This window comes from Idiotropiscis lumnitzeri, chromosome 17 (genome assembly GCF_059441095.1).
Source record: "Idiotropiscis lumnitzeri isolate Australia: NSW breed Sydney's pygmy pipehorse chromosome 17, RoL_Ilum_1.0, whole genome shotgun sequence".
NCBI lineage: Eukaryota > Metazoa > Chordata > Actinopteri > Syngnathiformes > Syngnathidae > Idiotropiscis > Idiotropiscis lumnitzeri.
In genome coordinates, this window is record NC_142407.1 from 15,579,517 (window position 1) to 15,600,581 (window position 21,065).

The window sequence follows — 21,065 nt, forward strand, 5'->3', positions numbered from 1 at the left end:
CAGAGTACTCGATGGATGGATGGATGGATGGCTAGATAGATAGATAGATATAATTTGACGGAGATGGATGTATTGATACGCAAAGTGGTGGATTCTCCACGAAGGCTTCGTACTGCTTTATCAGCAAAACAACAGCGCCCCTACGTGGACTCACTCAAAACTACTACTTTTACCGAGCTGTATTTAATAGGACTTCAACCCAGGAAGTCACGTCTACAATTTTATCAGACGAAGGTTAATCCCGATCTGATCCAAATTATTCATCAATGTAAACCCGGTGTCTTCATTGACGTCTTTAGGCAGAAAACCTATGAAGTATTAATCCATCATCAGTCCCTTAGGCAGTCCACTATATTGCTTTAATTTTTCAAAATATTTTTTGTAAAAATATAATTTTATTATATCTTTTGAAAATGTAATTACATCATATTGTTTTTAAAATAATACAGCAATGTTTCCCCTTATTAAATTTATATCCTTTTTCTACTCATTGGCTGGGCCCTAACAGGTACATGAGCAAATATGGTCGTTTGTTCTTTAAAAAAAGGGGAAAAAATTGCATTTTCATTTTATTTTATAACAACAATTCTGTGTTGAATGCGGACACTTGTATCATAGTATTGCCATGGCGATGCAGGCTCCTCCTCAGGAGCACTAAAGACACTAAAGCATTTGTTTCTTATTGCTACTTATCGTTAGCATATCAATATGATAGCGACACCCTGAAAAGCTATTCTTTACAACACACACACACACACACACACACTCACAATGTCTCTCACAGCCCCACACACTTTTGCTCTCTCATACAGTCACGCACACTCACACTAGCACACGCGCACTGTTTGACACACACACACACACACACGCACACCCACACCCACACCCACACGCGCACACATCATGCTTCCCAGAAGCAGTGCAATCATCACATGTCTCAGACATGACAGCAACGAAATGTGGAAGCGTCTTCTTCACTTCTTCTTTACCTTTTGGGGTCGAGACAAGTCCAGAATGTTCCATTCCACCCGAGGAATTGAGTGTAAGAAGTCCACAAATATAAGTCTGCCAACAGTGCGCTTTTCTCAGGGCTACAGTACGTGGATGTGTTCTTGTACCGTTACGCTCGGCGTGGAGGTCCGACTGGCAGGGTTCTACTGGCCGGTTTCTACTGCACTAAGGAACGAGGCTCGGATCCGCTGCGCATCGTTGGCACACAGGTGCCCGTATGCCTTGTTGTACCATTCTGGAGCCCGCCCCCTGCAGGTCACAAGAGGAAATGACAAATGAAATCTGAACAAATGGCTCTTGAAGGGGATTGTTTTCTCGTACCTGAGATCCACTCGGGAGATGTGCGTCAGTCTGGTTCTTGTCGGCATGCCGCAGGGCTCCAGCAGGTAGTGGGACTCCAGAACCACGCCCCGCACCGCCATGCGCGGGCAATCATCGTGATCCACCGACACGCACACCAACGCACACCAACCTTTAACGGGGTCCGAACGCCAGGACCTGACGGCAAGCATCATAGTGAGGACGCAGCCTGACTCAGGCCAAAACAGCTCAGCTGAATATTTATTTGTCTCTGGTTTGATTCCTAGATTTGTCATGAACCCTCTAAACCAGTCCTTTGACTGTTGATGTCAATTATTTTGTCGACACGAGTCATGCAGTGACCGACCGGCAACCAGTCCATTATTTTTGTCCGCGTGTGGTGAGCATACCTGAGTATGACAAAGTCTGTGCGGGGCTGCGGCGCCATGTTGTGACAGGAATACTGGTACACGTCCGTTTGCTTGTCCAGCGTTTCCCTCACCTTCTCCTCCTGCAGTTCCATCTGCCAGAGGGGGCGCTCTCGCAACAGGCGGTGAAGAACCTCTGCGGGCGTGGCCTCAACCTCCGTGCTGACACGCCAACGCCGAAGAGGGTTGCCGTCACCCACCTGAAGGCGCAAACGCGTCCACTTAGATCATACGAGTGTGTTTCAGCGTTCACACTTGAGCTTTAACGTGAATTACATCATACCATTTTTAACAAATGAATTAATTTAGCCAAAGTGTGTTTGCATCACAATAATCTTTCTCTTCGAGCGTACGTCAAAAGTATGAATGAAGCGAGAACCTTTTTGGAGGCCAGTTCCATGTGTTCTCCTGCTGGTCGACACATCCATGCTTTGCTTTTGTCTTTGGTCTCCTTCAGTAGGTTGTGGATCAGCTTCTCCATGTGTGCATGGTAAGATCCTTCGTCCATCTCCTCGTCTTCCTCTTCTACTTCCTCCGGGCGTGTCTTACCCAGCTCGTCCAGCGGAGGCGCTGCAAGCTCGGCTTCCATATAAGAGTTACGGGACTGGCTCACCAGCTCCTCTGGTATCTGTTGGACCGTTGGACCATTATATGAGTGACTGGTGACCAGTTCATTGTTTGTCCTGTACTAGGCAGAAATACCTCAGTTGAGAAAGCATTTTGATCATAGTTGATTTTGTGGTGACTTTACAGCCACGTGTCCCGCCAAAATTGCTCAGTTGGGAGAGCGTTAGACTGAAGATCTAAAGGTCCCTGGTTCCACCCTGGGTTTCGGCATGTGAAGCGGACACTATAGCTTGCTGTTGTAGGGACTTGACGGCTACGTGTCCTGTGACTCCTTAATGGCAAGTTGTTGGTAAATCTTTGCCCTTTGACTGAGGTGCCAATATACCTCAGGTGGGACCCTGTTGGACTGAAGTTCTCAAAGGATCCTTGTTTTGGCCCACAAAGTATAAGGGTATAATTCTATCGCAGTTACTCTTCTCCTGACTCATCCTTGTGGTCGAATCTCATATTTTTGGGGGTGAAAGTTTCACCACAACATAATGTTTGTTGGGTTTAAATCTCACGTTGTGTGGCACTCAAAGACTTAAATATTGAAGACTGGAAGTTTTTCTGCATTTCTTGTCACAAATACATTTAGAAATGCAAAAAAACAAAAGTTCACCTGAAAAAGGCGCTGACACTCTGTGATCATGTGAGCCAGGCCTTGAGTCGCAACCATGTTCTCATTCAGGTCCTTCTGATCTGGTCGGCCACTGGCATACTTTCTCTGGATGGCCCTTCGTCATCATGAGATCATCGGAAGGACGACAGAGAACGTCAATCAGTTCATTATAGACAAGCGGAAAAAGTGCAACATTTTTGTGGCTGTATAATCAACAGTGATGTGCTACCTTGGCGAGAGCATGTCGCTCTTGGTTAGACTGAGGTGGAAGAGGGACGGCGCCAGGCAGACGGCAAGGTTGGCGGCCGTCATCTGGTTTTCATCCACCTGCGCTGCCACATCGCGCAAGAAATAGAGCAGCGTCTGCAGCGCTTGGCGGTTTTCGTCCGCCATCAGCAAGATGGCCGCCCGCACCGCCTGCAGGCGCTGCTCCGTGGGCACGTCTGAGGGCAAACGGGAAGTGAGTATTTGATTGTGTTTTTGATCGGAAAATGTTGTGCTTTTATGACTAAATTGAGTGACAATAAATAGAGACTTTATGGCAAAATGCAGACATTCTCCCTCAGCAAGAATTCCAACGATGACGACTGAATGATACCGAGACACTCTCAACATTTATCGCCAGTAAAATCATGCCGCTATCTCAGCATGTAGCCTGCTACTTACACTGGTAGATGTGCAGGAAGGTTTCTCCCAGCTTGTTGCTCAGCAGCGGCTCCGGAAGGTCCCGGAAAAACTGCTTGATCATGTCGGCCACGTCGTACGCCGACTGATCCTCGTAGTCGACGGCTTCGGGCGAGGCGTCGCACTGGTGACGCAGTGCTTGGATGCGAGACTTCACACCGGACTTGCGGAACAGGCCCACCTGGAGGGAAGACGATAAAACAGTCCAAGAGTTTTCAGTTTGGATTTCTGGGTCCGATTTTGTCTTTTGTGGCAAAACATTGTTTGACTTTTCTTTTTAAGATCTCCTTGAAAGGAGTACCTGGTCCAGGCAATGGCGCGTGAGGTGAGCGAGGGCCTGCTGAAGGCAAAGAGGTAGCGGGAAGCCACAACGTCGTACGTGCACGATGAGCGGGACCCCGAACACGCTTTTGTCTTTGGAGTCGGGAGACCTTATGCGCTTCATGAATTTTGGCACAGACCTGCAAGGAAACACAGATGGGTCTTCATGAGAGATGCTTTTATCCTTAAAAGTAAAATATAGGTGGTTCATATTTGGTAGCAAGTGGTCAAAATCTGAAGGCGTTTCTTTGAGGGACCCTTGGCAAAATTCCCCCAAAATGGCCGCTTGAACCCCAAATGGCTGACTTCCTGTGTTTTTTCAGACATGGCTTTTGAGCTTTGTGTGTGTGTTGCACCCTAAAAGGCAAGTGGCAAGCGGACTCTAAGGAGATGTTCTTGTACCCACCAGGTCCAGCCGTGCTTGTTGGACATGGAGTACTTCTCCATGATGGCGGTGAGGCGTAACAAGGAGAACTTGTGCAGCAGGCTGAGCTGAGCTGCCGACTGGCTGCTGATGTGAAGCGATGAAGACGGCTGGTTGAGATGGTCAGACGTCCTGAAACTGGGCCAGCGCTCCCTGCAAACACACGTGCATCTTCAGCCTTCTGATCGTTAACAAAGTCGTTAGCGCTTGACAGCCTGTCATTGGGTCGTCACGTGGACTGATTGTAATTGGTTGTCAAATTGGGCTCCCTGAAGCCACTGGGATCCACATTCCAAAAACTTGTGGCTCCACAAAATTAATTGCGATATATGAGATTGATTCTACTGTAATGTGCCCTGTGACGGAAAAAGAGTTTGGCGCCCCCGTTCTAGACGCATTTCTTACCGCGGTCTTGTCAAGGAAGCCCCAACGCCAGAATCCCTTCTGTCCCGACCGGTCCCTGTGGAGTCGGTATCGTTCAAGGAGATGGGTGTGGTTCTGCCCTCCCCATCCTCCCCATCCTCCCCATCCTCGCTGTCCGCAAGTACGCCGCGGCTCCAGTGATCCACAATCTGCTGCAGGCCGCTGACGTGCAGGATAATGTCATCCAAGTGCGGGAACAGGTTGTCCTCTTTCTCCAGGTCGAGGAGATCTCCCGTGCTGGCGTATAGGTGGGAACCAGGAACGTTGTCGTATACGCTCACCCTGCTACCCCTCGGAGCTTTCGGGCAGGGGGGCTTGGACAGCGGACGGCCAGACCAGATGTCGTCCAGGTTCTTGCTTTTGGATGGTCGACAGACAGCAAGGTCAGCGGAGCTTCTCCCAGGTGTCAGGCTCTCGATGGAAAGCGCTTTGGGGAAAGTGCCTGGCTTGTGGTCTTTAGGGACATGGATGAGTAGGTTTTCATGTGAGTGGAACTGCGTCCTGTGTCCGTCGGGCCGCTTGCCCTGCAAGGGGAGCTCCATGTCCTCCAGATACTTGCTGCTTCGTTTGCTGGCTGTCCGAGCTCGCGGGGGCGAGGGCGAGGGCTCACGAATGGGGCTCACGTTCATCCGGGAAAGGTCGCCGCAGTCGTCGAGCTCGGCAGGCGATGTTTCGCCGTTGTTCCTGGCCAGGTTTTGCTCTAACTGGCTGATCGGGGTACACTGCAGGACCTGCAGAGCCAGGGGTTCCTCCCCTTGCAGCACGGGTCCACTAATGACCATCGGGGGTCTGCGCTTGGAGCTCTTGCGCATGGTGGATGGCCCCCAGGTGCGCATCAGCTCCATCCGCCGCAGAAACTCCTTGGCTTTGCTGCGTCCGGCCTGTCCGTGACGGATGCCCTTGATGGGCAGGGAGTTGTAGTGCTGAAGATCGCGAGGCGGCGGCCTGTAGGAGGCTGACAGAGATGCCACCGACATGGCGTCCGCTGCCATGGAGGCCGAGTCTTCGCTGAGCAGCGAGGAGATCTCGGCCAGCTCCCGCTCGCTCAGCTCACTCAAAGCGCTCTCGCTGCTCGCCGCGCTGCGTGGGCCATCGCCTCGACGCGGAGGAGCACCGTCCGACAGGAAGTCCTCCAGACGGGACCAACGGCGGCTGCTCCACTCAAACGTCCAACGTTTGCTGATTGCCATCGGGTCATCTTCGTCCGAGTCGTCACCCTGCCGATTAACCAATTTTAGCAAAGATGTCAGAAACGGGAGCTTTAGAAATGATGAACCATTGAAGAGAGGCAGGGCTAATTTTAAATGTGACAAAAGATGAATAAATCCATGAATGAAACGTCTTACTTTCTTCCTGGGGTGGCAGATGTCCAGTTTCATTGAGGCAGACTTGTTCAGTGTGTTGAGGCGCCTGTGAAACACGCGCAGTAATTCGAGGACAGTTTATTTCCTCAAATAGTGTGAAGATTGTCCAACGGAGACGTTCAAAATCAGGCAAGAAACCTACCGGGACAGAGGCTCCACCAAATCCCGATCCAAGAAGTCATGGTCCCTTATCACCGTGGAAATATTGATGGGAAACTGAGAGTCTGAGGCAGACAGACAGAGAGAGAGAGAGAGAAAGAGAGCAACTTTTATATGGAGAGTCACCTTGTCACACATTGACGCACGATCATGGGTGTAAGGCAGTCTCCAAGAGCCCACCTGAACTTCACAGCTGCCTACTTTAAATCATACGCAAGTGAAGATGGTCTTGCAATTTCTTTCAAATATAGTTTGCGTGAGCCAATCTCCTGAATAGACACGCGCATCTCTCCTATCATCGCTGTCCTGTCCATCTTTGAAAATGTGTCTGAGTTACAGACATTCCATTAACATGAATATTTTTTTTTAAAAATTACAAAATCAGATGTCTATCACAGGACAGCAACTATATGCTGAATTTAAAGGGAATGAGGGGAGCTGTTTCCATTGGCCAGTAAAGAAGCCGGCTGTCTTCACTCCCAAAATGGCGCAAACACCCCTTCTTAGCTAGATGCAAAAAGAAAGAAAAGTACCCCCATTTACACAGACTGCTCCCAACTAGGAGTAACAACCTCCAAGATTCATTCAACGCAGCCAAAATATCTTCCTTAAGGGTTACAAATGAATGACGCCATGAGTGAAAGTGACAGGAAACGAGAGGCAGAAGAACGCTGTGAGAGTCCCAGTAGCGAGTCCAAGGCCTTTCCCATGACCCCCTCACCACCAGACCACCATCCCGCCCCCTCCCCGCGGACAGGAAGTGGAAATCGCAGACGGAGAAGTGGGAGGAATAGTGAAAAAACAAAACAAAACCCATGACTATTACCTTCGTACAGCTGCGCATACTGAGGGAAGCCGGCAGCTCTCAGCCAATCACACGCCTCCTTGGCCTCCAGTTCTGCAAGGCGGGAAAGCAAGCAGTGTTACATACACACGCACAAACACACAAAAACGACAACAAATAAAAATCACACTAACACAGATGAACTCGTACAAAAACGCCATACACATAAACAACACACACACACACACACACACACACAGTCTGGTATTCCCATCTCGGCGGTCCAAGCGGATGGACGGGGGCGGAACGTTCCACAGCGACGTACTGGGAATTTTCAGGAATGATTCCACAAGTGGGAAGGTAGGATGTCCAGACTTTTATTGACGTCTCAACACTTTAGCGCAGCAGCTAGCGAATTAGCATCGCTAGTTAATGCAAGTCACACAGTGTTGCCACGGCAACAAGGCCCAGCGAGGACTTTTACAATTTCTTTTACTGCTATTTTCCGCTAGCGTGTCTGATGCTCTAAGAGTGTGTACGCGTTTGTGTATGTTAATGAGGATGTTAAAGCACTCCACACATTTTTGTGCTGACAGAGTCATCATAACAATCAGCCATCATGTTTGACGAACATTATAAACTGCATCCCTCTTTAAATAAATATAAATTAATAAAACACACATCTACCCATATAAACATTTAAGTAAAAAAATCTTTATTTGTACATTTGACTAGATCCTAAATCAAATGTAATAAAATTATATAAATAGCTGCAGATTATACTGAACAAAAAACTAATTACTTTATGTTGATAAAAAAAATATATCGATTCCATCCATCTATCCAAAGCTTCAAATAAATATTAAAAATCATTTATATCTATCTTAATAAACGAACTTTCCATTCAGCTTTAAGTTAAAAAAGATAATAGGAAAAAGCTCAATTACATTTATATTATACATTTAATGTGTACATGATATAAGCCCCCAAATTAAACAAATGTATTCATTGTAATTAATATACATTAAAGGTATAGACACAAAGAAAAAAATGTGAAACATCTAATTTTGTAAATACCTCAAGTTAACCGTTGCTATGGATATAAAGATATAACTGACAAAATGAAATAAGAAAATCTATCCTCAAGCTCCATTGACTATAATAAATTCTACCCGGCAACAGAAAAACGTCACCACAAAAGAAAAAAAAAACTACCAGAAGCTAACTTGTTCTGAGAAAAGTCACCATTTTATCTCCATCAATGCCACTAATGATGCCAATTTCCTGAGGCTGCGTTCCCACAACGTTTCCAAAGCCGGGAGCAACCATCATTACCCCTCCTCATCGTCATCTTTGGCCAACATGCCAGGAAAAAGAAGAGAAGCTTACTTGATGTCTTCATGGCTCGGGCCACATCTTCATCCCGCCTGTGTCACAACTTCTCCTCACACCTCCTCTGAACTCTCGATGAAGCCTCCACACACTTCGCTTCATCCCTCCTCCTCCTCCTCACCTCTACGCTACACTTCGCTCCCACTCGCTCCTCTTCTTCATCACCGCGACACAGCCGCCAAGCCCGTGTGGCCTCGGCACAGGAAATGACTCGATGCACTTGGCTTGTCTCCGCCTTGGAGGTCAGCTGGACTTCTTCCCTTGCCATTATTGGACGGGACACGAACACACACACACACAGACACACACACTAAACAAATCAAGAATGTATTTCTGTCGGTTTTCTATCACCATCATAGAAAGAAACGCAGCTACAGTAGCTCCCTTGGTAATTTAACTTTACATATAAAATGAAGGTTCACAGGCGCAAATACTGAAGATGCACAACTCCCTTGGGAACATTTATGTACACGTCAAAAGAAAGAGACGAAAGTGCACACGTCCCGTCATGACACCAAAGGAAAGTTACACGGGCACAATTCTCTTAGTAACTTTACATACGCACTCGTGAAAGAGACACAGGTGCTCAACTCCTTTGGGAACTTGGAACACCAATGGAAAAGTCTCGTAATAACTTAAGTTGAAACTTCAGAAAACGAGAGTGAATAGAGAAATAAATTGAGTAAATATTCAAGATTGAGACACACGATTGAGAACTTCCCTCGTTACGCAACATTAAACATCAAAGAAAGCGGCATAGGCAGAGAAAAAACAACTCCCTTGTCAACATGACTTCAAATTTCAAAGAAAGCGACACGAGTGCATATAGATGCACAACACGTCGGTGTGTGTGTGAGGGAACAAAGCTTGGCTTATTCCTCAGCATCACAGAATTTAATCAAGAGATGAATTAGCACACAAACGTGCCAACGGACGCACCTACCCCGCTGGGCTGTGGGGGTGTGTGTGTGTGTGTATGTGTGTTTGAGACAACTCCTCCCACTATGTCCCGGCAAGCCTTTTATTTCCAACTTTTTTTGTCCGGCGCCTGCTCAACACCACAAAAGCTCAAAAGTCTGGGAATTTTTCTTATTTTCTCTTCCTTTCTTATCAAAAACCAGTTTAATCAAAGCAACAGGTGGCGCTGTAACAACCTGGAACACAAGGCCATTGTCGCTCGCTAGGAGTTTGACGAAAGTCGCATGGGGAAAAGGCACAATAAAAGCCATGGTGAAGTAAGTTGTGACACCATGCGAGACATGAGTGTGTATGCATGCGTGGGTTGTGAGTGCGCACACAAACTGACAAATTGCTATTGTCTGACCCCGGAACAAACTATTTTGATCTTTCTAATGGGAAAAAGATGGCGCCTAAACAGCTTTCAGCAAATGAAACAAATAAATTAATAATAATTCCCACTTTGGGGACATTGATTTCGCGACATTATTTCCTGTCCATCCTTTATTCCCAAGTGTTCCTGATGGCGGCACAGAATCCAGATAAAAACAGAACACGGGAAGCCAGCACGGAACCGAATGAGACATCGATAGATCAGATAGAAACGTATTGATTGATGAAGGGATGGGTCATTGGTCTCAGATGCGTGAGAAAAGTGATGATAACAGACTGTCCCTGAAGGCAACATCAACACAAGGAGACGACAAGGTTAGAACATTTGGGAGGGGTAGTGAGACATTTCCTCCAGCAGGGGGAGATCCAAACACACTTCATTTCTCCAATGACGTCATCTTCCCTCGCACTCAGAAGGGGACCAAATAATTCATTATTTTTACCCATCATGCTTAGAGAGCGGTCATGAAATTATCATTAGTGTCGAATCCACACTGTTAAAAAGAACAAAATGTTCAACTTGTCAGCGATTGACAGCCAACCAGCAAGATAGAACTCGTTTATGCAAGCCACATTTTACATCTGTCAGCATCTTTCTTTTTTTTTTCATCGACACCTCACACGCAACATCGGGGAGCGATCGGGAATGACAAGCCCGAGCAAGCCGGGATGCTTTGACTTGTGCTCTGTTGCTCTATTGCATTTACATCTGGAGGAAAACAGACATCATGTGACAGGAAGTCGAGGAAGTGACAGCTGATGAAAACAATGGCTGCAGTCACCAAAGAGACGTGTGCTTAATGCGTTGTCAACAATCAATGAGCAGCAGCATTACAGTCGTGTTCACGTCTTTCGATTTCCACAGCAGCCCATTTAGGCACCCCTTGGTGTAATCCCATTTATTTCCTGTTTCGACTTCTACAGCGGCCCATTGAAGCAAACTTTAAACTTTATTCTATTCCAATGTAAAATTTCCACAACAGAACGTCCACAGGGAACTTTTGTTGTGGTCCCAATTACTTAAGCTTTTGAATTTTTCTCAACAGCCTTTTTTTGACAGCATTTGTTCTCGTTTTGATTATTTACTGTTTGAGCAAGCTTTGGTGTATTGCTGATTCATTTTGGTAGTCTTTCTTCTATTGCAGTTCACAACAATTTTTATTTCCATCGACACCTGCTTCTGCAGCAAGTTTTCCTTTGTATTCTATTCATGTTTCAATTTCTGCAGCAGCCTTTTTAGGCAGGCTTAGTTGAATACTTGTAGATTCCTACAGCAGCCAAATTTGGCAGCACCTATTTTACTAAACTCGATTCCTGTTTCAATTTACACAACCGGTCGTTTATGCAGCTAACTTGTCGGCCCTGAATTAACTGCAATAAAGTAGAATCGGCTAGGACCACTCATATAGTGATACTTGAATATTCATGCCATATCCCCTGCTCCTTCAAAAAGGTGACTTAGGCCCCGTGGGGTCTACCTTGCTCCAGCCTCCGAAGCAGCTGCTTTCGGGCAATGATGCGCGAGAGGCGGAGGGCCGAGCGGCGTCGGGGGGTCTGGCCCAGTCTCAGGTAGTGATCCTGGCCATCAGGCGTCATGGCCTCCAGGCATGTTCCTTCGTTGGCACTGTCGCTGTCACTCTCGCCGCTATTGGGCGTCTCCACGGGGGTCCCGCGCTCGGTTTCCACCTCCTCTTCATCCATGGCGGTCTCCCAAACAGTACCAGCCGACCTCGCTTGATGATTCCTGTGCAAACACTCCTCAAGAATTCCTCTGACATGCCCTCACTGGAATGGAGGCCCCCGCCCCCTACTTCCTGGCGACCAATTACATTGCTTACTCCAACACTGGTGACTCTCACCTGCAATCAGAGCTTCTCACAAATGCCATTACTTTTGGTCACATGACCGGGAGACAACACAAGAACGATGGTCAGTGTGTGTGCTCCTCTTTCAAGACCCCACTCTAGCATAGTACTAGACTAGACTAATTTAGTTTTATCATAAACAAATCGATAGTTATAGTTACGTGCCTTTGTGTGTGTGTTTGTGCGTGTGTGTGCGTGTCTGTGAGACTGAACGAGGAATGTTGCCATTGTTTCCAAGTGACCAATATTCCACATCCTCGAGTGTGACGTTCCACATGGTTCCACCCACTCTCAGACCTCAGCATGCCATTTTAGGAGACTGCCCTCTAGAGGCAAAATCGTGGTAGTGTAGCACAACTTTACTCACGTGCAGGAAGTACGTGTAATACATTTTGACACTGATGCAACAACCACCTAAGCTGCACGTGTCCACACACCTAACATAACGTAATATAACATATGACATCACTCTGGACACGCTTGTTTGCCAAGGTCACATCAGGAACCCAAACCAGTGGCCAACATTAGCATTAGCATGTAGGCTAAACAACTTGGTCCAGTAGAAATATGCATGCAATAATCACAAAATGGACAAAAGTGCACGTGAGCGCAAACCCACAACATATGACGTCACACTGATTCCCATGGTTACTGCCGTATAGCAGAAAGTAATATAGCTTTCCTTCTTGACAAAGTATCATGAGCGCCAACGTGGGAATAAAAAGGTTATGGCAGACACTTCATTGGGTACACCCTCTAATGAGAACATGTAATAAGGCCATAATTCACTATAATAATAATAATAATGAACAAAAGATGCATTTCTTGTGCAAACAATTAATCAAAAATCAATTACTGACACGTTCACCTAACGCGACCCTCAACACACATATCTACCAAAAAACAACCCCCACCCCGACCCGACACCCTAAACTTGGTGCATTGGCGCGCACGAGGAATACTTGACAACGTCGCACACATGCGCACTCCCGGGAACGCGCAAGCTGACAAGCTGGCATGAAACCCGGAATGACCACCATCCCACCACCCCAAACACATGCTAAATGTGACATTGACCTTCCCAAAATACACGCGCGCACACACACACACACACACGCACACACACACACAACGTAACTGCAGAAGACAAGTTGCGTGACGTCACCACTCAAGACGGCATGCTGTCAATCAAGTGAAAAGCACCCAAAATGGAGTCACGCATGCATTGCTGACCTGACAGCCGCCTTTCGCGCACATTCCTCCACAGCAGATCCCAAGCTTTGGCCGTGGACTCCCTCAGCTGCTCGCTGATGGACCTCCGCAGATGCAGCGTGGCCGTCCTCCGCGGGCTCGTCATGGCTCACGCATCCCGGTCCCGAGACGAGACGGATCGCGCTCCACAAGAAAAGGAGACGCAGTGAGTGTCCTCTGCTGCTGCGTCAGTCGTCACCTCCGCCGCAGTCCGACCGTCCGGACGATGACTTCTTCGTCGTGTTTTCCCGCCACTGAACTGTCCACTTGATCGCGAGGCTGCTTGCTTCGGTGTCCTGTGCGTCCGTACACGTCCGCGTGCACGCGTCTTAGACATCAACGCAAAGTTGTGCGCGTGCGCGAGTGAGGCTGGACGTGTGACAAGGAGAGCCAGATGTGAATGGGACCCCCGCCGGCCCCTCCCACGCATGCACACTCACACACACTCTCTGTCTCTCTCTCTCACAGTCACGTATACACAATCACTCATTAACACACACGCACACAATCACTCATTAACACGCACACTCTCCCACTTCACTCTTTCACACATGCAGTCATACACGCGCTCAGACAACATACAAACTCTAACAAACTCACAAAACAGTCTTATTAATACATAGACGCTCTTACACACTCTTCATGTTCAGGCAGTCACACAAACACTCACTCGGAAATCCACACACATTCCCTCACGCGTACACTTTCTTGCACACTCACACACTTAGACTATCACATAAACTCATTTCACAAAAACACTTTTCACCCACACACACTACTCATAGGGACACTCTCTATTACTTTCACACACAGAAGGCACACCGACACACTCATTTACACATTCACACACACACATACATGCATACTCTGTTGTACACGGAATCCTAGACAAATATGTAGTCTGACACGCGCACAATCACACGCACTCATGCACACTGACAGTTACACACTCTCTCACAAGCCACACTCACATTTACTAAATAACACACATACTCACACAACTCGCTCACATTACATAAACACTCTCACATACATTGACAGTCAACACTTTAACTCTGTCTCTCACACTGACACTGACACAAACGCGCACACACTCGCTACAAATTAAGCCACCCACTCACCCAAACAAGGCCGCCTTTCAATCTCACGTGTACGCACACAAATATTCATTGCCTGGAAAGCCATTCCTTACAGAGAGAGGGGGAGTGTAGGGGGGAGGGAGGGAGAGAGAGAGCTTTAAACCACTCACACACCAAGAACTCCTTGTGTGATATTCCAATATCAACAGTGGGAATTCTTGGCCAGGCTCCAGGAGCGAAGAAGACAACAATGACCGCAACAACAAAATATACTGACCACCTTCGACTACATGCCAAAGCAGCAAATGGCGCTATCAACACCTAAAAAAAAAAAATCAGGCCATTTTTAGTCACAAATCAATGGACAGTCATTAGGAGAAAATGCAAAGTAACGACAACAAACGAAAATATTCAACCTACAACACATGAATTGCTTCATCATGTTAGGTCAAGCTCGGACATTGCAAAGTTGACCTGTTGGCGAGTTGTCAAAGTTGAGCATTGGCCAAAAAAAACTCAAATGTAATTTAGCGTTATTAATCTGTTTATTATACATATGTACAAGCCAAGGACACTCATCTTTAAAGTGTCGCAGCCTGGACATTTGCAATTTCCAAGATTAGCCTAAAATGGCTGCTTCAAAGCAAAATGGCAGACTTCCTCTATCTTTTTAGTTATGGCTTTTCGAGACTTTTTCTGCGGGTCCACATGACCGAGACGCTTACCAAAATGTCCTGTCACACGCGGATATGTGGACATGAAGACCAATTTGGTGGATGTCGTTCTGAGCGGCAGGGTGATTCACTGGAATGGAATCCATCCCAAGAATGCCGCCGTCGCTCCTCAGCTGCTCGCCACCAGACACTCGTCCTGTCCTGGGGTGTCCTGTTCCAGGTTGTCATTTTCAAAGTGGGCTGAATATGTCCTGCCGTCACCCGGGTAACGTGCCAGCATTCTCCAAGTTCTCCACCCACGATGCACTGCAAAGTTCATGACCAAGATCCAGTGTACAAATGAATGAATCAGAATGAGGCGTGTCCCAATACTTTTGAACACACTCTCTCCCAACAAACGCACACACTGACTTGGGATGGAAAAGAAACTTGATTGATTCCCGATTGGCTGAATGTGTAATCCAATACGTTTATGAGGACAGACAGCAGCTGCACATGCTCATATGAGTCCAGGTTAGTGAGTTCATCATCATCATCATCATCATCGTCATCATTATTATTATTATTATTCATAGACTTATACGATCAAAGGCATCCGGGCCAGGCCACATCCCTGGACGGGAAAAATTTCTGCAGCTCATCTCAGGCCTCTTCTTCATCATCCTCGCTCTTCATCTCTGCTGGCTGGCGTCTATTTTGGGCATCGCTCTCGCAAAGAATTCGTCACACAACACACACTCGCGCAAGATGGATGCGGCGTGTGCACCGAGTGGAAAACATTTGCGTTAAATTGAAGGAGCAGATGGGACTCACCTTGACCTACTTTGCAAAAACGACACACACCGACCGGCACACAAGCTTCTATATAGGATCTATTTGATACCTGTATTTGTTTTTCTTCATACAATGCTGCTGACTATCCTTGCCGCTCTTTAACTTCACTTCCATGTATTTATAATCATAATAATTTATACATAAACTATTCATTGATCTTCAGTATGTAGTTTTCTGGCGACATAGTCTACAACGTTCCCGACTACTGTTGCTGTTGTTCACATTGACTTCTGTCAAAAGCACATCTAATTCTTCCTGTACATCACTTGGATACAGATTTATTGTATTCAACATGTAAGATTTAAAAAGTGGCGGTGTGACGACTTATATGAGAGGAAAAAAAATCTACATTTTAGTTTTAAGCGTTGGACTTTTCCGAGAAGGTTGGAAGCCGTTCTTGTTTTCCTCCCCGCTCGTAGCAGCGCGACGGAGACATACTTTTACTTTTATTGTGCTCGACGTCTGCACTTCTCAATCCGAGTCGGAGTCAGATTTAAAAGCTTTGTAGTCGTTTGTGTATGTTTTCAGCTTTTTAAAGCCATTTTTGTTATATTATTAACTTTTAGCATTGCATCTACTTAGCCTTGTTTCTTTTGAGTAGATTTCCATTTTAGTTTTGTAGCTTTCGACAGCCCCACTGCTTTGGTTGAGCCTTCTCACTTTGTAGCTTGGCAGCCTTGTAACTTTAAAGCAGTGTCGCCTGGTAGCCTTGTAGCTTTGTAGCTTTGCAGTCTGAAGGATCACGATGTCTAACTGGTCTCGATCATCCCTAATTTGTGTGGGAATGTCTGTGTGTGTGTTTAGTGTACATGTGCGCGTGTCTCACGTTACCGTCAGTGATAGTACGTGGTGGAGAGGCGCAGCGTGGGTAATGAGGCCCAGGAGGCCAGTCGGAGTTCAGAATTCTTAAACGTGCATGCGTGCGTGTGCATGTATGCATGTGTCGTAGAAACAGTTAATCATGACTTCTGGGTGGTTGTTGAGGCTTGACAGACTGGCTAGCTGAGAATCCTGAGAGAGACATTCCCAGAAATCCACTTTTATCCGAATGCAGGAATGCAAACAATCTAACAAAATCAACGTGCAAACACACACACGCACGCACCTCCTTTTACCTGCCGAGATGCCGGTGGTCCTGGCTGCTGCCTGCGGTAAAAACAAACACACAAAGCAAGAATAACAAAACAGGTTAGAGGCATCGAACTTTGCCGCCATGCCCTGCCGACATACATTGACAATAACTAAAATATTTGTCGATTTAGCATCGTCCATCCCTGGAAATTAACCAAAAAGGGCTACTTTAAGATTAATTCTGAGATTTTTTTTTTTGTCTTGGCTCCTTGAGACTTTTTTGGGGGGGTCTATTAATGATGTTCATGCCCACTACATTGGTGGGGCGAAAAGAGACTGGCTTTGGGAGCTGAATTTTCAACACGTTTTCTTGAGAAGCTAACGTAATTGTTTATTCTAAAATATCAACAAAATGGCAGACTTTGGGGGCCATTTTGTGTCACAATACTAATCAATAATTCTCCATCAATAACTTCACATCAAACTAAAACGAGTATGTGAAACCTGCAGTTCAAATAACAGCTCCCCTAGCCCGCCAGACGCTGGCGTAGAGCCGAACACAATTAATAGAATTTTATGAGGCTTCCCGGTGTGATACGCGGTCAATTTACGAGCAAATTGAGGTTAGCACATTGACGATCTCAGCATAAACGAGTGACGAGAAAAAGCGGGATTAACCTTTAAAAAGACGCGGTTTCAGCGACGCGCTGTGTTTCTTCACCTCCGCATGGATGCTAGACGAACACGTTTAAATAACGAGGCAAACATGTAAACCATTATTTTTAATTAACCACATTGACAACGCAATAGACTGCACGCTAGGCCACAGCGCCCCCTGCTGGGACTACACTTCACTGGCAAATCGAATAAATTTCAGTCTACTTATGTAAATGATTTTACCTGTTTTTTCGTATTTCTTTGTTTTCTTCTTTTTTCGATAGTAGAATAAGTCATTTAGACTTTTTCAGAAGACAAGAAAAATAACAAAAACAAAAACAGCTCATTTTACAAACAAGAAGAGTACAGTTGCCTCGAGTGACTGAGAATAGTCAGTTATTATGAATATTATTACACAGTTATTGTAAAACATGCGATCCATGCGAAAAAGGGAAACGTCCTAAGTAAGAGAGAGCAATTAATTTTAATGTGCTCCACCCTATAGAGAGGCGTTTGTTCAGGAAACGGACACTCTACTTTGTTTGAGTCAATTGGGGACTCCCAGATGCTGATAGCGTCACATAGACCTTTGTGGACGGACGGACACACACACACGCGCGCACAGAGATCATATAAATATAAACACTACCCTCTTCTTGTCCCATCATTTCCCAAAATCATCATGTTGGCCACTTCTGGCCACAACAGTGCAGATATTTCCTGTGTGCTGCACACATGCTGCAAGTGGCTACTAGGGGGCTATTTTTACTCACAGGGAAGGTGCGAGTGGATGGCTTTTACTTACAACACGTACACACACGCAGGCACGCACGCACGTTTTACATTGTGAGATGATAACGTTGAACTCTTTGCTGCCATACAATTAAAATTTAACATGAGTAAAATAAAAAAAAAACGTGCTGTATTACGTTTATATGTTTGTCGTATGTTATATTTGTGTTGCTGTAAAACGTGGTATTAAAAAATTAACAAATGGATTGTAGCTATCGCGTGTTCTGATGCCATTTCTATCCTTCTGACTTTCCGTAGCTGAAGCGGAAGTTGTGGCGTGAACAACAAAACATTCCGCGGGAAGATTCTCCATCTTGCTGTCAAAGAAGCGCAGTCTGTTAAAGTCGCACGAAAATGAGTCTGTGGGTGGACAAATACCGACCCACGTCGCTCAGCAAACTTGACTACCACAAAGAGCAAGCCTCTCAACTCAAGAACCTGGTGAGAGTGGCGAATAGTTTGTGATCTATATCTTTGCTGCTATAACACCTCAAATTTCCCCATTGTGGGACTAATAAAGGACATCTTTATCTTTAGTTTGCAATAAGTTCGGCCTTTGCTTAGGTGCTAAGCTAATGCCTCACAGGACGACGCTTTCTACGGACTGCTTTTGTCTAACAACGCCTCAATTTTGCTTTTAATTCTGACACCGCCAACAAAATGGAGCCGCGATTTTGTTCCGCGTGTGTGTGTGATTTAGCAGCCTTTATAATTGTGTTGTTTATGACTGTTTTTAGTCAACACGAACTGTATTTGTGTGTTTATTTTTTTTTTTAGGTTCAATGTGGCGACTTCCCACACTTGCTTGTGTACGGTCCTTCGGGCGCAGGCAAGAAGACTCGCATCATGTGCCTGCTGAGGGAGCTCTATGGCGCTGGCGTGGAGAAGCTTCGCATCGAGCACCAGAACATCGTGGTGAAAAGATTATTCAATCACTTTTTTTTTTAAGAAAACATCCAAGAGTGCGAGTCTCACCTTTGCGCGTTATTCTTGTTTAAAGGCTCCCTCCAAGAAGAAGATTGAGATCAACACCATAGCCAGTAACTACCATTTGGAGGTTAACCCCAGGTAATAGATTACTTTTACAGTACATCATAAAAGCGATTATGCCCCCTCATATTTTTGGAAGTATTTGATTAGATATTTTCATGAGCTGACGTTGCTGTCACTGGATGTTCAGTGATGCAGGCAACCAGGACCGCGTGGTGATCCAGGAGTTGATCAAGACCATGGCTCAGTCTCAACAGATCCAGTCCAGCACGCAGCGAGAGTTCAAAGGTGAGGCTCGCACACACCGCTCGTCTCCCAGAAGCGCATTTGACGTCACCTTCTGCTGTCCGTTTGTTCGCCAGTCGTGCTGCTAACCGAGGTGGACCGCCTGACCAAGGACGCCCAGCACGCTTTGAGGCGCACCATGGAGAAGTACATGGTCACCTGCCGACTGGTGCTCTGCTCCACCTCCACCTCCAAGGTCATCGGGCCTATTCGCAGCCGCTGCCTGTCTGTCCGCGTTCCCCTTCCCAGCACGGAGGAGGTAACACCATGGAGATAGTCCGCGTCATACGTGTGCTCTGCGATGGAAGTTAGGGAGGCCGGAAAAACACGGGAATAACTGACACCATTTAAATTCATCTTACAATATTACTCGGTGTACCATAGGTGTGTCACGTCCTCACGTCGGTTTGCAAGAAAGAGGGTCTCCTCCTGCCGCCCGAGCTGGCCAAGCGGATCAGCGACAAGTCGGGGCGCAACCTCCGCAAAGCCCTGCTGATGTGCGAGGCCTGCAGGGTGCAGCAGTGAGTCGCACAAATGCTTGCCCGTCTATTTATGAAATTACTCCATTATTTGTGACGTATTCTTTGTGCCTTATGAGTCCATTACTTCATATTATAATTATGTGTCCTACGTGGCTGTAACATGTATGATACTCTTTGTTTGTCACGTCTACAACTTGCCTCACACTTATTGAGCACTGCCGCCTTGATTGCCGCTCAGTGACGTGCCAACGGCTTCCTTCCACAGGTACCCCTTCTCGCCGGACCAGGACGTCACGGAAGCCGACTGGGAGGTGTTCCTCCGGGAAACGGCAAACTGCATCGTTAGCCAGCAGACTCCACAGAGGTAGGTGGGGCCAGGACTGGCGGACATTTTGTTCAGTGATCAAACATGCTGAAAAACTAGCAGGCTAGCTTTACAAATGCCATCACTTTATGACAAAAGGTAATATGATACAGCTCAGTTGTTGCCCACTGCTAAGTCGCACGGAAATCGATTTGGCCACCGGGGGGCAGCAGAAACTCACAATTTAGTTATTAGTAAAAATAATTTTAAGTTCAACACTCATCCTGTTTGGACCAGATTGTTGGAGGTGCGAGGTCGTTTGTACGAGCTGCTGACTCACTGCATCCCTGCTGACGTCATCATGAAGGTAGGCCCTACACACACACACACACACACACACACACACAAAGAAAATGAATGTGAAGCCTTTAGAATTCTGGATTTTTTCATAAATTGGTTTAAAAGCCGAGGGCACATGAAGTATGTCCAACTGAAGGCTCATCGCAACGATTTATGTCCCTCACCATTGAACAAGACAACATTTCTGGTCTTACTCCAAATTGTACTTAATTTAGAACACTTGTATAGGAGTGTAGATCACTCACATTTTTGAAAGGTTCCCTCTTCTCACAGGGTTTGGTGAGGGAGCTTCTGAACAACTGCGACGGGCACCTGAAGCCGGAGGTGGCACACATGGCGGCGTACTACGAGCACCGGCTGCAGCTGGGCAGCAAAGCCATCTACCACTTGGAGGCCTTCACTGCCAAGTTCATGGCAGTCTACAAGAAGTTCATGGAGGACGGCCTGGATGGCATGATGTTCTGACAGTGGACATTCTTGAACTCACGCACGCACACACATGGATTAAAAGTACTTGTTATTGACATTGTTTGGACATTTATTTACTTGACAC

General features: G+C 46.4%; 2 protein-coding genes across 9 annotated transcripts; one reads left to right on the top strand and one right to left on the bottom strand.

The window, feature by feature from the left end:
- Window positions 1–866: 866 nt before the first annotated feature.
- On the bottom strand, window positions 867–17,391 carry stard13a (StAR related lipid transfer domain containing 13a). 8 transcript variants are annotated; one of them, XM_088279117.1, is made up of 18 exons: window positions 17,321–17,391; window positions 16,687–16,717; window positions 14,789–15,043; window positions 14,106–14,384; window positions 12,967–13,353; window positions 7,169–7,240; window positions 6,326–6,407; window positions 6,166–6,229; window positions 4,802–6,036; window positions 4,379–4,549; window positions 3,953–4,112; window positions 3,634–3,832; window positions 3,197–3,410; window positions 2,968–3,082; window positions 2,119–2,367; window positions 1,722–1,939; window positions 1,333–1,509; window positions 867–1,260 (listed from the first exon to the last, which is right to left on the bottom strand). In XM_088279117.1, the coding sequence occupies exons 5-18, from the start codon at window positions 13,088–13,090 to the stop codon at window positions 1,155–1,157; spliced, it is 3,186 nt and encodes a 1,061-aa protein (XP_088135243.1). In that variant the 5' UTR covers window positions 13,091–13,353; window positions 14,106–14,384; window positions 14,789–15,043; window positions 16,687–16,717; window positions 17,321–17,391; the 3' UTR covers window positions 867–1,154. The 8 variants fall into 8 exon arrangements, with proteins under 8 accessions (XP_088135243.1, XP_088135242.1, XP_088135244.1 ...); XM_088279116.1 differs by having other exon boundaries at window positions 16,403–16,717; window positions 17,321–17,390; XM_088279118.1 differs by having other exon boundaries at window positions 14,234–14,384; window positions 16,677–16,717; window positions 17,321–17,346.
- Window positions 12,936–21,036, top strand: rfc3 (replication factor C (activator 1) 3). The gene is made up of 10 exons (XM_088279139.1): window positions 12,936–13,150; window positions 18,350–18,532; window positions 18,869–19,006; window positions 19,092–19,159; window positions 19,272–19,369; window positions 19,444–19,625; window positions 19,751–19,887; window positions 20,114–20,212; window positions 20,450–20,519; window positions 20,786–21,036. Exons 2-10 carry the CDS (start codon window positions 18,446–18,448, stop codon window positions 20,975–20,977), a joined length of 1,071 nt encoding a protein of 356 aa, XP_088135265.1. The 5' UTR covers window positions 12,936–13,150; window positions 18,350–18,445; the 3' UTR covers window positions 20,978–21,036.
- The last annotated feature ends 29 nt before the right edge of the window (window positions 21,037–21,065 follow it).